Consider the following 14,433-nt stretch of genomic DNA (forward strand, 5'->3'; position numbering starts at 1 on the left):
TGTGTTTGATACCAACAATGTGCTTAATGTTTATACACTATGTTTTTGGCTAATAATGTAGTGTTGTTCTTTCCTTTGCTATTGTCTCTTTAACATAGTTTAGGAATGTTTGATTGTTGGTATGCTATCGAATTAGAATTGTTCAGAGGATAATTTGATAGTGGATTAAGTAGGTGATTATAGTAGATGTTTATTTCTCTAGCGCTTCCGCAAGAGTTTATAGACTTTGAAGATTGGTTCATAGGTTATGTGTTCAGCTAATTGTGAACTACTCATCGTGTACATGTTCAGTGTATGTGATTAGGTTGATGATTTAATCCCTTCATATGTTTCGTTGATAAAGGTGTAGAACAATACAAGCCTAGTGAGTAACTTGGAGTGACATATTTTCTCATTTGAATAGTCTTTCTTTAGTTAACTTGTAGTTTTATTTTGTCTTTAACTTTCAGAAATCAAAAATCAAATCTTTATGCTACATCTTTTTAAGTTTTTAAGTTTTAAACAATCTTCTACCTCCCTGTGGATCGACACTTGAAATTCTACTAACGACGTTGTAATCTTGCAGTATCGTAGTATTATTAGAGTTAATTAATTAAACTTGATTTCTTGTGTGAACTAAATTAGATACTCTAAAAATACGCATCAATACTCCTCACTTTTGCCTTCTCTCTCATTTCTGTTTTAGCAGCTGACGTGGCACTCCTGCTGGCACATAAGTTTTGTGATCATAACAATCCATCCCCCTTAAGATTCCTTGTCCTCAAGGAATCATGGAGACAAGCCTATTGACCTTCTTCTTTATCATGGTTGCATCTCTCAAGCACACAAGGACTCCTTTTCTTTTCTGTTTGGCTTTGCTGATTCCATTATAACTCTCATGCTGACGTGGCTTATTCCTCTCCACCTCAACTTGTATGACGACGATGAATTTGTGATTGCAACAATCCCTTCCCCCTAAGATTCCTTGTCCGCAAGGAATCATGGAACCAAGCTTCTTGTGTCTCATCTTTCCTAACTTCATCTTACCAGCTAGTGGCACCATAACCAACTCCGTAAGCACGGATGTAGCAGGCTTCTCACCCATATGAACATACTTTCGATTGATCCCGTGACTCTCATTGATAACTCTCACTGAAATTTCATTAGAATCCTCTTTTTCCTTTTAAGCCTACAAACTTCCTACAGTTAGTCCACAATTCTCTCAATTTGGTCATATAGTCGACCCTCTTCCTGAGCTCCTCCTTGGGTTTACTAGAGCTGATCTCCACTATCTTCTTGATAGTCCATCCACATTTTCTAGTAACCAAACAACAAGAATAGTCCACAACAAGGTCGAAGACAGCAACCTTCTCAACATTGCTGACAAGTACATTTCTGATCACCCTGCACAACTCCTTAAATTTCGTAACCAATTCTTCCCTCTTTGCCTTCCAAGTGTTGTCGATCAGTTGTGTAAACATCAAAGGAGAAGAATTTCCCATGACATTTTCTGAAGCTTCATCCTTAAACTCCTCTGATATAACCTCATAAATCCAGTCCTTATTTGCTTCATTAAATTTCCCTTCCAAATTTCCATCAGGTGAATCTGAATAGAAAGAGTAAGTATATTCACCCTCCTCACTTTTGGCAAAGCTTATTTCCTCACTACCCCCATTCCCTCTGCAGGCCTTCTTAGCCCTAAGCACTTCCAAAACATTTTCCTGCATATGAGTAGCTCTAGTCATGCCCCATCTTTTAAAGACCAAACAACTTACAAAGAAAACAGTCATGAGCTTCATCTTTCCCATAGGTATAGTAACCCAAATGGACAGCCACTTCAGTGAAGGATGATTACTGCTTTTGAAAGCAGAAATCAACATAGTCTTAAATACCAAACTTGCAATAAAATTGGTATAGGACATCTTCTCCTTATGCTTCACCTCCATTGTCAACCAATTTGATACTATGCAACCATGTTCACGGTACAATTTGATATTCCTTATCCTCAAGAAATCATGAGGACGAACTTCTAGAGCTCCTTCTTCTAGCTTCATCTTTACCCTTGGCTTAGGATACCAAATGAACAGCCACACAGGCACACAACAATAGGCTAAGATAGGTGAAATAACAGTCATCTCTCTCAATGAGGCATTTTGTCAAGCATGAGATAGACATTCAGTTCCCTTGAGTTGATTCTGCTCTAATTCCATGCCCTTTATCACCTGACCATGGTCGATTTTTCCACCACCAACCCTTGCATCAAGACAAAATTGCAATGAAAAACTGCTATAATTTCCAAATTCTTCAGAATTACCAATAACATCCTTCCCTAACATCATCGCTTCTTCCTCAACAACACCACTAAGTTGCTCAGTTGAACCATCGTCCACAATTTTAGAAAGATCTAAATCTCTCACTGAATTTCTCACTGAATAATATGCTGAGTTATGAGAGAAGCTCAAAACGTGTGATTTAGAGTCAATGGAGTTCACCTCCGTCGACTTTGAGTTGTGCGGCTCCTCTGTTTTCTGCCACGGAGTCAGCGCTACCTCCACTCCGATCTTCAAATCTATATCCATTTCTTCATATCTCCCACTGCTATGTTGCTCCATTAGATCTTCATCAGCAATTGCTAGATCAACATCAATTGATTTATGAAAATCCAGATCGTCGGAGAATTTAGGAAGCTCCAATTGTGATTTACAGCTGCCGGAACTCGCATCCTTCGTCTCCATCGTCGAGCGCAAATCTTGAAGTGACCTCAGTATCTTATCTAATTTCGCCTCTTGTTCTCGATGGATTTTGCATAAAGATGCCCTAATCCTCTCCCATATATTCTCCCACTCCAACTCTATCTTCCCGCCTCCGTCAATCGCGTCGCCGATGTCATTTTCCGAGGAACGTTGGCTCTAGATACCATTTGTTGCGATTTTAGTTATGGAAGAACTGAAATCGCAAGCTCAATCACACCTACGCACGATCCACAGCATAATCGACACAACAACTCCACAATCCACACCACAACACCACCAATCAATGCCAAATCAACAAGATCAACACCACAACTTATATAAAAACAGAAAACTCAAGTAATCAACTAATAACACCAATTGCAGAATGTAATACGGATGAATTGATAGATTCAAATGATCAAATAAGAACAAGGAATTGAACGATAATGAAATTGCGAACTAAGCTAAGATAGAAGTGCTTCGGATCCACGATCCTCGGCCCGAGCTCAACGGAGAATCACCGGCTCACCGGATTCTCACGATGACCCTAGCTCGCAAGCTAACACACTATTTTCATGGCTGCAATTGAAGAAGATGGCCTCTGTATTTATACGGGAATGGATCCTCTGCTGTGTTAAAAAACACAGCAGAGGGTGCTGTGCTTAAAACGCACAACAATGGCTATGAAACGCAGCAAATCTAATCAACTTAATTCATTATTTAATTTACTGTGGGCCGGCCCATATACAGCCTTATGTAAAGTAGATAGACATGTACACGCATTCCATGCTATTATAGTAATGCAAAATATTATTTTAATTTTGCATATTTTCATTTATTTTAATACTAAAATATTATAAAATCAAATATTATATGTATATTTAAATACTTATAAATTGTAAGTATGATATAAACATTTGTGTATTTCATTTTTCTTAATAAGAGTATGAAATATCTTAACGCGTCTATGATTAATTGAGCTTGTTTGATTTGACACGTATGAATCATACAAAATATAATGAAAAATGGGTTGGAAGGATTAGTAAAATGTGAGTCTTACTTTTATATTATTAATTTTATGATAAAATGTGAATATGATAAGTTAGTGGAATGTGAAATTCATTACCAAAAATAGTAAAAAGTAGGGATATTAATTAATTGTAGTTGGACAAAAAAATAAATTAGTGTCAATTAATCGCAGATGGAGGAAGTATCAAATATGAACATCTCCAAATAAAATTAAAAATTTTATGTGAATCAATATGAAAGAATAAAATATTTATAAATTGAGTTATACAAATATTTATCATCATAGTTACAATTTACAAATATAATACTCCCTCCGTTTCCAAAGAATATAGTACGATTTAGTTCGGCATAAATTTTAAAACAAAGTTCAAAAAGTAAGAGAGTGGTAGAGAGAAAAAATAAATATAGAATTATTAGTGAAGAATGAGTCCCACCTTATTAAAGAAAAAAAATTTCCAAAATTAATAAGTATATATTCTTGTGGAATGGACTGAAAAAGAAAGAATGTATATTTTTGCGAGACGAAGAAAGTAATATACTATGTACATATAAAATATTTAATTTCATAATATTTTTAGTACTTCATATATATTTAATTTCATAATATTTTTAGTACTTCATATATATAAAAACAAATATTTATTACGTCATAATTACAATTTATAAGTATTTTAATATGCAAAATAAAAGAAATAAAAATTAAAAGAAAAAGGGGAATGTATATAGTAGGCATGGAGTACGTGTACATGTTGTATATCTACTTTACATAAGGCTGTATATGGGTCGGCCCACAATAAATAAAATAATGAACTGAGTTGAATAGATTTGCTGCGTTTCATAGTCATTGTTGTGCGTTTTAAGCACAGCACCCTCTGCTGTGTTTTTTAACACAGCAGAGGATCCATCCCTGTATTTATACTCCTCATTTTTGCCTTCTCTCTCATTTCTGTTTTAGCAGCTGACGTGGCACTCCAGCTGGCACCTAAGTTTTGTGATCGTAACAATCCAATTTCAATTGTTACTGGTGCTGAAGATTACGACACCTCAAAAATAAAGGAAAAGAGCTCTGATTTTCAATTGTTACTGGTGTCAATTGAGAAGTGCAATTTCTAGGAGAAATTTGTTGCAATCGGTGATTCTCTTCTTCTTGCCATTTCTCTAGTTTCCATGAAATCAAAACCCATATGCACATTTTTTATGACATACAAACTCATTTGTGAAATTACCTCTCCATCATCCGGATTGAAATTCCAGTATATCATCATCCAGATTGAAATTCCAAAGTATATCATCATCCGGATTGAAATTCCCAAGCATGTCATTGTTTTTTCTAAATTGAAATTTTAAATCCTATTGGAACCGATTTCTTTCCGGCAATTTTGATCTTAATTAGTATAATGAAGGATGGGAAAAGTTTCAAGGTTTTGCTTGAGGAGAGGTTTTTATTTGGACTTTTTCTCCCTAATAAATTACGCTGCCAATTGACGAGAGTAGCAATTGAATTACACCTATTTTATTCTTCTTTTTCTTTTTTGTGCTATCATATATGTTTACGGATTTTAGCATAGGTTTTGACTGTAACAAAAATATGTAGAATTGAGCAAGAAAAAAAACATGGTAGGGAGTAATTTTGAGTTTTGCAGAGGCACAGAGAGATTGTTTTATATAGATTTCGCCAATAATAAATTCGATTTTAGAATTGAAGAAGAGAGATAAATATGGAAGAAAAACAAAGAGAAATGAAATCGCATAGAGAGAAAGAGGACGTGTGGAAAGTGATAAAGAGAGAGAGAAGTGACGGGAAGAGAGGCGCTCAAATGCCGCTCACAAAATGTCGCTCGGCATATCAAATCTCTATAAACTTAAAACTATATTTGTACAAATTAGATTACATATTAGTAGTAGTACATGCTTAGTGAGCTAGTGCTTGAACGGGAGCTGGTAAACTTAGGTGCCGTTCGATTATCATGACTAATTATCATATGATAATTCATGTAGGATTAAGTGATCCAATAAAAGCTAGACTTTTGAATGCTACAAAGGCCGGGATCAATTATAACAGGCTTAGCTCTTTGGTATCAACAAAACCAATAACATCAAGGATCAATCACATCAAAATTTTGTATGGATAAATATAGAGGTAATCAATCTACAATACAATCTTACTCCTTCTAACAGGTGTGCTCAATTAAGTTCAGCTCCCTTGGCACGGTTGATAAAGTATGCAGAATGTTTGTCAACACAGTTAGACATCAAAACCATTAGCATTTAGCACTAATCATTTGGGATTAGGATGATGAGGAGAGAAGGACATAGAAGAGGGTTGCTAAATTAAATGAATGGCCTGAACTAAAACAAAACAATAATACAACTAAGAACTAAATATATATTTTCAGAATCAATTATACCCAAATAAAGTAGTTCTTTGAACTTGATAAAGAGATCCATTTTTTAGATAATAAAAACTAACTCTTTTTATCCATTTTTTACGACCTCAAAGGCTCTTTGCGGAAATTTGAAAGATAGAACAAAGTTGCAAAAGAGGATACTAAATACCACTTGATACAATCCTTGTTATAATTGGACTTAAATCCTTGAATGTCCCTAGCTATGTTATTGAACAGTTGGATAGTTATAATAAGTCAATGGAATTTCTATGATAAACGCATCTCTACGCACGCACTCACTTATGACAACAATGGGGAGAGGCGGCAATCCGAGCTCGGGTGCAGGATGAGTTTAGAGTAAACGCAATGGGTAATTTGTTGTTCATCAGAACAGAGCAATGGTTGATTAGGTTCTCTTCATTCATTATGAACTTTCTTGTTCCCATTGTTTAAACATATATTTTGTCATTTCTGACTCCGAGCACTCACTTACTTATATTATCATCAAATCACAAAAGTATAAGTTTGTGATTGAGTTTTCCGAGTGATTCAGGTAGAATTGTGCATCAAGATTTCTCCTTTTCACTAAGTAACACAAACCACTACTACAACTAATGATCAAAAATATTCCTGTATTAATAAGGCCATGATAATACAAACACCCCTAAACCTACTAAAACTGGAAAGAATAAATGAACTAGAGATAAACATTTATCCAAATTTATTGATATGCTGCCATGTAGTTTTAGCCTCATTGGTTTTGGCTTATGAATCTCTAATCAGTCCAGAGATTTGCTTGTTGGTAATGTTGGTAAACGTTTATCGAATAAGGTAAGATGAGGCTAATTTTAGTATAGTATCATAGTATGGAAATTCGTCATCTTGTAGTCTCAACCTTAAATTTTTTGGCTTGGTTATTTAATGTGATACTATATGTGGCAGTTCCTCTGGCCAACAATTTAACACCTTGTGTTCTTTCTTATTCCAATTCGAATTGGTTTTCCACTTAGCAATCATTTTTTTATTAATGACATTTTTCACATTCCAGGATAAACTTACATTTAAATCACAAAAAAGGTTAGTTTCCGCTAATCATAAAAATGGTATCTAATGTACTATCTTATCTAAAGCTTTTTTCCAAATAAATGACTAAACTAACGTGGAACTAACAGAAATAAAACTCAACAACCTTCGGACAAGAATAGAAGGTTTGCTCCACATAATATATTTGGGCAAATAGTGAAAAGAAATGTACAATAAAAGGTAACACAAGGTTTGCTTCTAAGTCTAACACAATTATAAAAAAAGTAGTAGGAGTACTCCATATTAGTAAATGATAGTGACAAGAAAATTGAATTTTGAATTGAAGGAAAATGTTTTGTACGCTAACAGAGATATTCTGTTCACAGCTGCCGGCTGACTGCACTCAAAATCCTAGACTGACTACAACTAGAGTTCTACTTCGAAAATGCATTCAAATATCAGCTCAAATTATATAGTATAAAAAAACCATGATCAACAAAACACATTTAACTTTGCTCTTCACCATTTCCCGCTCTCTCCTCTGCAGCAGCTGCCATTAATTCATCAAATTTCTCTGTCTTTCCCAGCACTATCTCAATCTAATTATCAAAATGTAAACAAGCAAATTTAAACATAAATTAGTAAAGCAACATTATACGAAACTTTGGTAAAAAAAATGTAGCAGCATGTGTAACCACCCATGACCATGACAACTAAAGGTAAAGGGTAGCAGAAACAAAAAGAGTACACCACAAATTAGAATTTTGTTAGCAATATTGGATAGTGAGTAGATGTGATATCCAAAGTTATCCGTCTCAGCCACGACTCAGGATGTGTAAACTGACCAAAATATTTCAGCATCTGTTCCAGACGCGTGCAATTTTAAATGTGTTATTAGTAACTTAAAATCATTCTAAAATAAAGTTTTGTAAGATAATCATAATTTGCCCAAATTGAAGAGTTTCTTCAGATAATGAAATTACAACTCAAATCTTCAAGAAATACAACAAAACAAAAGTGTTGCACTATAAAAATGAGTGTTACATACTTCCATTATATTTGGGGATGAACAGAATCATGGCTGGTGTAGATTTGGTTGAAGATTAGAAAAAGTAGTTGATTAGTTTTTTAAAGGTAACATAATCAGGAGTGCATCAAATTTTAGCCCATATGAAACATAATCTTATCGGATCGAGACAGAACAGAATCAGTAACCAAGGTGAGGTAGCTATCTCTTCAAAATATATTCCAAGAGAGTGACCTTTTTACTAGATTTGAACCATCCAACATTTAGTAGATATCTTTAATTGCATTTTAGCAGCAGTTGTACAATTGACAGACAAATAGTACAAACTTACTTTCGCTTTCGAGATGGGTCGTCCTCTAGACTCGTCTCTGATTTCAACAGTAGAAGTCATGATCTCTGCAGTGTGTCAAATTGTTTATGTCAATAACCTAGAATATGATCTTATATATCTAAGAATGAGCTACATAATGATAAAACAAAAGGAGTTAAAACTGAGTCCTACTCTTCTCAACTGCAAATCCATTGTTCTTCAGGATTTCAGCAACACTGACAACTGTTGATATGGCTGCAAATATATGGAAATGATCAATTTCAATATTGAAAAACTAAGTGAAACTCGCATTTTTTATATTACTGCAATTTAGAAATAGTAGTATGATATATAAGTGAATACTTGGAAACCTTCAGTAAATGCTTTCTGAAATCACTATCAAGAGCATGATGGATGGGCCACAGTAATAATAAGACAAACAATAATCAGGATTCCGGAGAGAAACCTAAATATAACAGGCTACAATTGTTCAGTTCTATGGAGGGATAATCTCATCACAAGTACAGGAACTAACTCAAAACACCCAGATCAAAAACCACACCTAAGGTCAAATAGAAGAGCCAAGCATAGACACAAAACAAAAGTAAAGGTCAAACCAGACAGACAACTTCATTTATCATAAATAAAATCAAATATGAAACCAGCAAAAGCTGGCTCGTGATGTTACATCGATGTAAATTTAATTAGAGAGACGTAAATTTAATTAGAGAGACATTCTTACAACTTTTGGAACAGGAACTTGCTTAATAGAATATTGATATAAGGCTCATGCTCATGATACTCATAAAGTGAGTTTTAGGACACGTTTAAAATTTGATGCTAAGAGTAAGGATATTAGTAATTGCATGTGCACATGTAAATGTAATGTAAATATTCCTCATGAAAAATTACATTAGAAACAGCCACAGTTTTACCCCGGATTTTTGTTCTCCCTTATGCCTAAGGAATGGAAAATATGTACCATCTGAATTTCAATGTTAGTATGCATATCAAAATGTATAGTTAGGGTTATTATTGAGTAGCTATCCATCATCCATGATTAACAAAGATAGGATGGTTGTTCAAATGAAGTCTACTGAATATACTGAGACTATAATCAAGTGATAGTAAAAACTATACTATAGAAACACCAATTTATATTAGAGAGAGTCTTCGAAATAAATGAAAGAGGAGCTAGAAATTGATTCAGTTTGTGCACATCTCCTATAGCTACTAAAGGTAGCAGCATGACTGATAATAGGTTGAAACGAACCTAATGAAGAGATGAACCACATATAAATCAGACCTGTAGTTTTGTACATAACACAGAAGGTAAACAGCATTTCACAAACATGTAGCATCAACATCAATAATAGCTAAACAAAAATATAATACAATATTATTGACAATATATTAGTGCCTCCAACATCATCTCTCGGATCAACCAGCATCAAGGATGAGAATGCTAAAATAAACACCTTATATACATATACAATACATACAACCAAAAAAAATGAGGCGAAAAGTACCCATTCCAAGAGCCGAAAGCTCCACTTCATTGTGCTGCTGCATGTACCTCTGCACAAAATTCAAATCTCTCAATTTCAGATCCAGAAAATATAATTCAGACTCATTATCATAATCGTAACACGCACAAACAAATTAAATCAATAATTTATGAAAGCAGAGAAGAAATCCAACAATCCGTACCTTAGCGAGATTGACGTAGAAGAAGAGCGGCTTTTTGGTGTTGGACACCTGGATGCGGTTCTTCTTCTGAGTATCTCCAGCGATGGCAATGTTGCTCACTCCCTCTGTGATTTCCTCCATCTTTTACTGAATTTTGAAAGAACAAGGATTGATTGAATTGATCAAAATATGAGATGTTTAATTAAGAAGCGACGGATCGAAAGTATGGAAGGGGGATTTGGTTGGATATAAATAGAGAGGCAAAATGGGGATAGGTTTATTTTCTTGTGTTGGAGAGTAGGCTGCGGCACTTTGCTGTGCCTTGTGTTTCCGATTTTGCCCTTTCTAGGGTTTCTTTGTGTTTTCTATTTTCATTTTTGCTTTAAAGTATAGTTTTATTTTAGGTTTAAATTTATTTAAGGGACAATTAATTATATTCATACTCTTTCATAATATTGAAGACATAACAAAATTCTAATTTAATAAAAGTTTTCAAGAAATAGTACTCATTGTCACTATATATTATATGCTGAAAGGACACCGAATATTGAATTTACTACCAAACTCTGAAAATATCATATAGGGTACTACTTCTTGGATAACATTTATCCAAAGTGAAAGATATATAGGAAGTCTAGTAGATATCTTATTGGTCGGAAGAGAGTATCATTTGCTCAAGAACAAACATAACTATGATGGAGGACTTTCCCTGTGCTCTGAGCACGTTAGTGAAAGTTTCGACGCACATGTGGTATCAATCATGTATCGTAATGCATATCTCTTCTAACATCTTCATTTCCTTAAACGGATTTGCAATCAAAGAAAATTAATACTGCACCTTGCAATATACTCCCTCTGTCCCATTAGAAATGAAACATTTTCCTTTTTCGGTTGTCCCAATAAAAATGAAACGTTTCCTAAAATAGAAACAACACTATCTCTACTTTTTTTCTTCTCTCTTACTTTACTCTCTCTGTATTAACTCACAAAACAACACTGCATAAAATCATGTGCCGGAAACCAAATTTGCATATTTATTGGGACGGAGGGAGTATTATTATTTCCCTTCAAGTCTTGGGAATTACTTCTAAAAAACGGATGCTAGCATTTTTCAATGAGTGAACTACAAAAATGGTCCCTGGACTTTAAAAATATCACCAGCAGTCCTGGACTAAAGGTTAATATCAAAAATGGTCATTTTGCACTGTTTCGAGACGAAAATGCCATTTTGAGGGGTTTTTTTGGGGGGGGGGGGAGGTCATGGGGTTTGGAGCCCCTTGCACAGCGAAAGACTTGTACAAAACAAATAAATCAGACGTAGGATCTATTTGACCGATTATGCGATTAATCAATTCACATGTTAAACAGATAATTGCATGCTAGAACGCAAATAATTCATGCTTAGAAAAATATAAATCCTAAACATGATTTCTACGGTTTAGGGTTACCGATTTTGATTCTCCAAAGAATCGTCGATTGCTCGCGCCTTCTCCACGATGATCTTCAATACTAGACCACGGACCTTCTCTCTGGTTCCCGAACTGTATCTCGATATCAGGGTGGGCTGATCTTATCAAAATACTAGGACTCGAATAAAGAAGACAGAAGAAATCCATGAAAAATATAAATCCTAAACATGATTTCTACGGTTTAGGGTTACCGATTTTGATTCTCCAAAGAATCGTCGATTGCTCGCGCCTTCTCCACGATGATCTTCAATACTAGACCACGGACCTTCTCTGGTTCCCGAACTGTATCTCGATATCAGGGTGGGTGACCTTATCAAAATACTAGGACTCGAATAAAGAAGACAGAAGAAATCCTTCTCCAATTAGGAGAGAAATTCGAACTCCTCTAGATAGAGGGGGACGAAAATTATGAGTAATAATAATGAATGATTTCTGTCTCCTTTATTCTCCTATTTATATTAAGTTCCTTTTGGGCCCAGACAGGGATCTATGGAAGGTTTTGGATATGGGCTCCCCCAATTAGCTTTTTACTAATTAAATTGAACCCACAATTTAATACAAGCTTATATTGGAATATTACAAGCAGCCACTACAGAAGTAATATTGAACTCTCCCCATCCAAATCCGAAATTACAAGTAATCCGGGTTTCCGTTGTTTATTATTTATTTCCCGCGCTTAAGATATAAATGTTCATTAATTAATTAATGTCTGCTTGTGGACTTAATTAATTAATATCTTATTAATTCCAAGAGTGGACTTAGCAAGAAACATTTATTTATTATTCATAGAGTAATAAAACTCCAACTGGCCAGTTTTCCGAATAATAAAACCTTGTTCGAGCTCCTCTTGAGGACATTATCAAACGAGACTCACCTCGCGCACGTTTCAACATAATAGCAATCCTAGCACCGCTAGATATTAATCACCACTACCCAATATATCGGGATTATTGGGTTGCGAAAAAACCCGCACCATTTGATAAGTCAAAGTAGTGCATAATCAATACCGTATGCTCAATGCTAACATATGTAGATTAAGAAATAGTATTTTATCAAGATCTAGTTTTTCAGTAGATAGCATAAAGACACGTCTTGTTGTTAGATCCGTTCAGTGCTATACCACACCAATGTCATCTTATTTCGGTAAGGCTTAGAAATATGCGGACTGACATTGCAACATTTCACGATAGGTAGCCAAAGCCTATCTAGGTTGTGAAATTCTTCTTTTCTTTTGCAAAGCATTGCATAGATCTGACCGTGTTACCTTAAAGTGGACGACGCCCACAACCGGTCTACTAAGCAAAAGACTTAGACTTTGTTTACTTCTTATGCATTTAAATGTTTGTAAAACATCTTATAAATGCACAAGCAAACACAATGTAATAATAATAGTGATTCTATTCGTGCGAGACTGCTCGAATAATACTGAATCGGGTTAAAAGTGGATTGTAGAGTTTTATGTATACAAGCAAGATTCTATTCTCGCGAAACTTGCTCGAAACATGTTTTTCAGTATACCAAACCTAACAGGAGGGGTTTGGGCAATTTTGGTCTTTTTACAATTTTAACATTTTAAATCTGATATAATTTCAGTTACGTACTAAATTTGATATTATTTCAAAATTATCATTCTTCTTCCCTTTTGTCATCTTTCACTTTGTTTCAGTTTTTAAATATCAATAATTTTTTTTTAATTATAAACATTATTAAATAAAAAAAATTAATAGCATAATCAATATTTGATAGTATCTAATATTTAATCAATAAGATATAACAACGCCTTAGTTTTAATCAATATTTAATACCTTTAATCATAAATAGATCATATAACACGATTTATTCTGAAATAAATATGCATCTAATGTAAGACTAATGTAATTTTCGTATATTAATTTGAAAACAATCAAAATTACTAGAAAATTTCAACAAAACTACTCCTATATAAAATTAATAGTTTTAATCAATATTAATAGTTTTAATCAATATTAAATAACCAAAATTAATAGTTTTAATCAATATTTTATAGTGTCCATGAATTAATAGTTTTAATTAAAAAAATTTATTGATATTTAAAAATCAAAATATAAACTTTAATTTTATAAATTAAATCTAATATTGAAATAAAGAAACAAAGTGAAGGATGACAAAAGGGAAGAAGAATGATAATTTTGAAATAATATCAGATTTAGTACATAACTGAAATAATATCAGATTTAAAATTTTAAAGTGTAAAAAGACCAAATTTTCCAAACCCCCCAAAACTTCTCAAAAGGGCATTTTCGTCTCAAAACAGTGCAAAATGGCCGTTTTTTATGTTAACCCTTAGTCCAAGGACTGCTGATGATATTTTTAAAGTTCAGAGACCATTCATGAGATAATCCAATAATCCAAAGACCATTTTTGTAGTTCACTCTTTTTAAATTGGCAAGTAGTACATGGTAGGATGGGAGGAAGTCGGGAAACTAAAAACTAAAGACATAAACAAAGGGCACAAATCCTTTCTATTCGTGTGATATAATAGTGAAAATATTATACATTGCCTTTGTTTGGTACTTGTTCTCTCCTAGGATAGATAAGACATTAAATTATGGACAAACACCTAATAACAACAATATAACTTATTACTGCAAAAGAAGAAGATAAGAAAGAAAAATGTAAAAATAAAATAATCTCATCCGTTTGTATCTTGTAGAGATTCCACGGCAGACCAATTCTCCAATTCAGTCACGAGATTTGAGTCATACATATAAGTAAATAATAGCAGCCACTGGACTAGTGTTCTTTAACC

General features: G+C 33.9%; 1 protein-coding gene across 1 annotated transcript; it reads right to left on the reverse strand.

Annotated features, from left to right (window-relative positions):
* Positions 1 to 7,467: 7,467 nt before the first annotated feature.
* LOC125197101 (uncharacterized protein At2g34160-like) lies at positions 7,468 to 10,430 on the reverse strand. Its single transcript, XM_048095805.1, has 5 exons — positions 10,198 to 10,430; positions 10,017 to 10,065; positions 8,680 to 8,742; positions 8,509 to 8,573; positions 7,468 to 7,749 (listed from the first exon to the last, which is right to left on the reverse strand). The coding sequence occupies exons 1-5, from the start codon at positions 10,315 to 10,317 to the stop codon at positions 7,657 to 7,659; spliced, it is 390 nt and encodes a 129-aa protein (XP_047951762.1). The 5' UTR covers positions 10,318 to 10,430; the 3' UTR covers positions 7,468 to 7,656.
* Positions 10,431 to 14,433: the final 4,003 nt, after the last annotated feature.

Source organism: Salvia hispanica, chromosome 6 (genome assembly GCF_023119035.1).
Source record: "Salvia hispanica cultivar TCC Black 2014 chromosome 6, UniMelb_Shisp_WGS_1.0, whole genome shotgun sequence".
Taxonomy (NCBI): domain Eukaryota; kingdom Viridiplantae; phylum Streptophyta; class Magnoliopsida; order Lamiales; family Lamiaceae; genus Salvia; species Salvia hispanica.

What these genes read in the sequence shown, in the direction of transcription:
- LOC125197101 (XM_048095805.1), bottom strand. Translation starts at nt 10,317, where the DNA reads ATGGAGGAAATCACAGAGGGAGTGAGCAACATTGCCATCGCTGGAGAT. An exon ending in TCTACGTCAATCTCGCTAAG is followed by an intron (nt 10,066 to 10,197) that starts GTACGGATTGTT and finishes AATTTTGTGCAG; the next exon opens with AGGTACATGCAGCAGCACAA. An exon ending in GCTTTCGGCTCTTGGAATGG is followed by an intron (nt 8,743 to 10,016) that starts GTACTTTTCGCC and finishes ATATATTTGCAG; the next exon opens with CCATATCAACAGTTGTCAGT.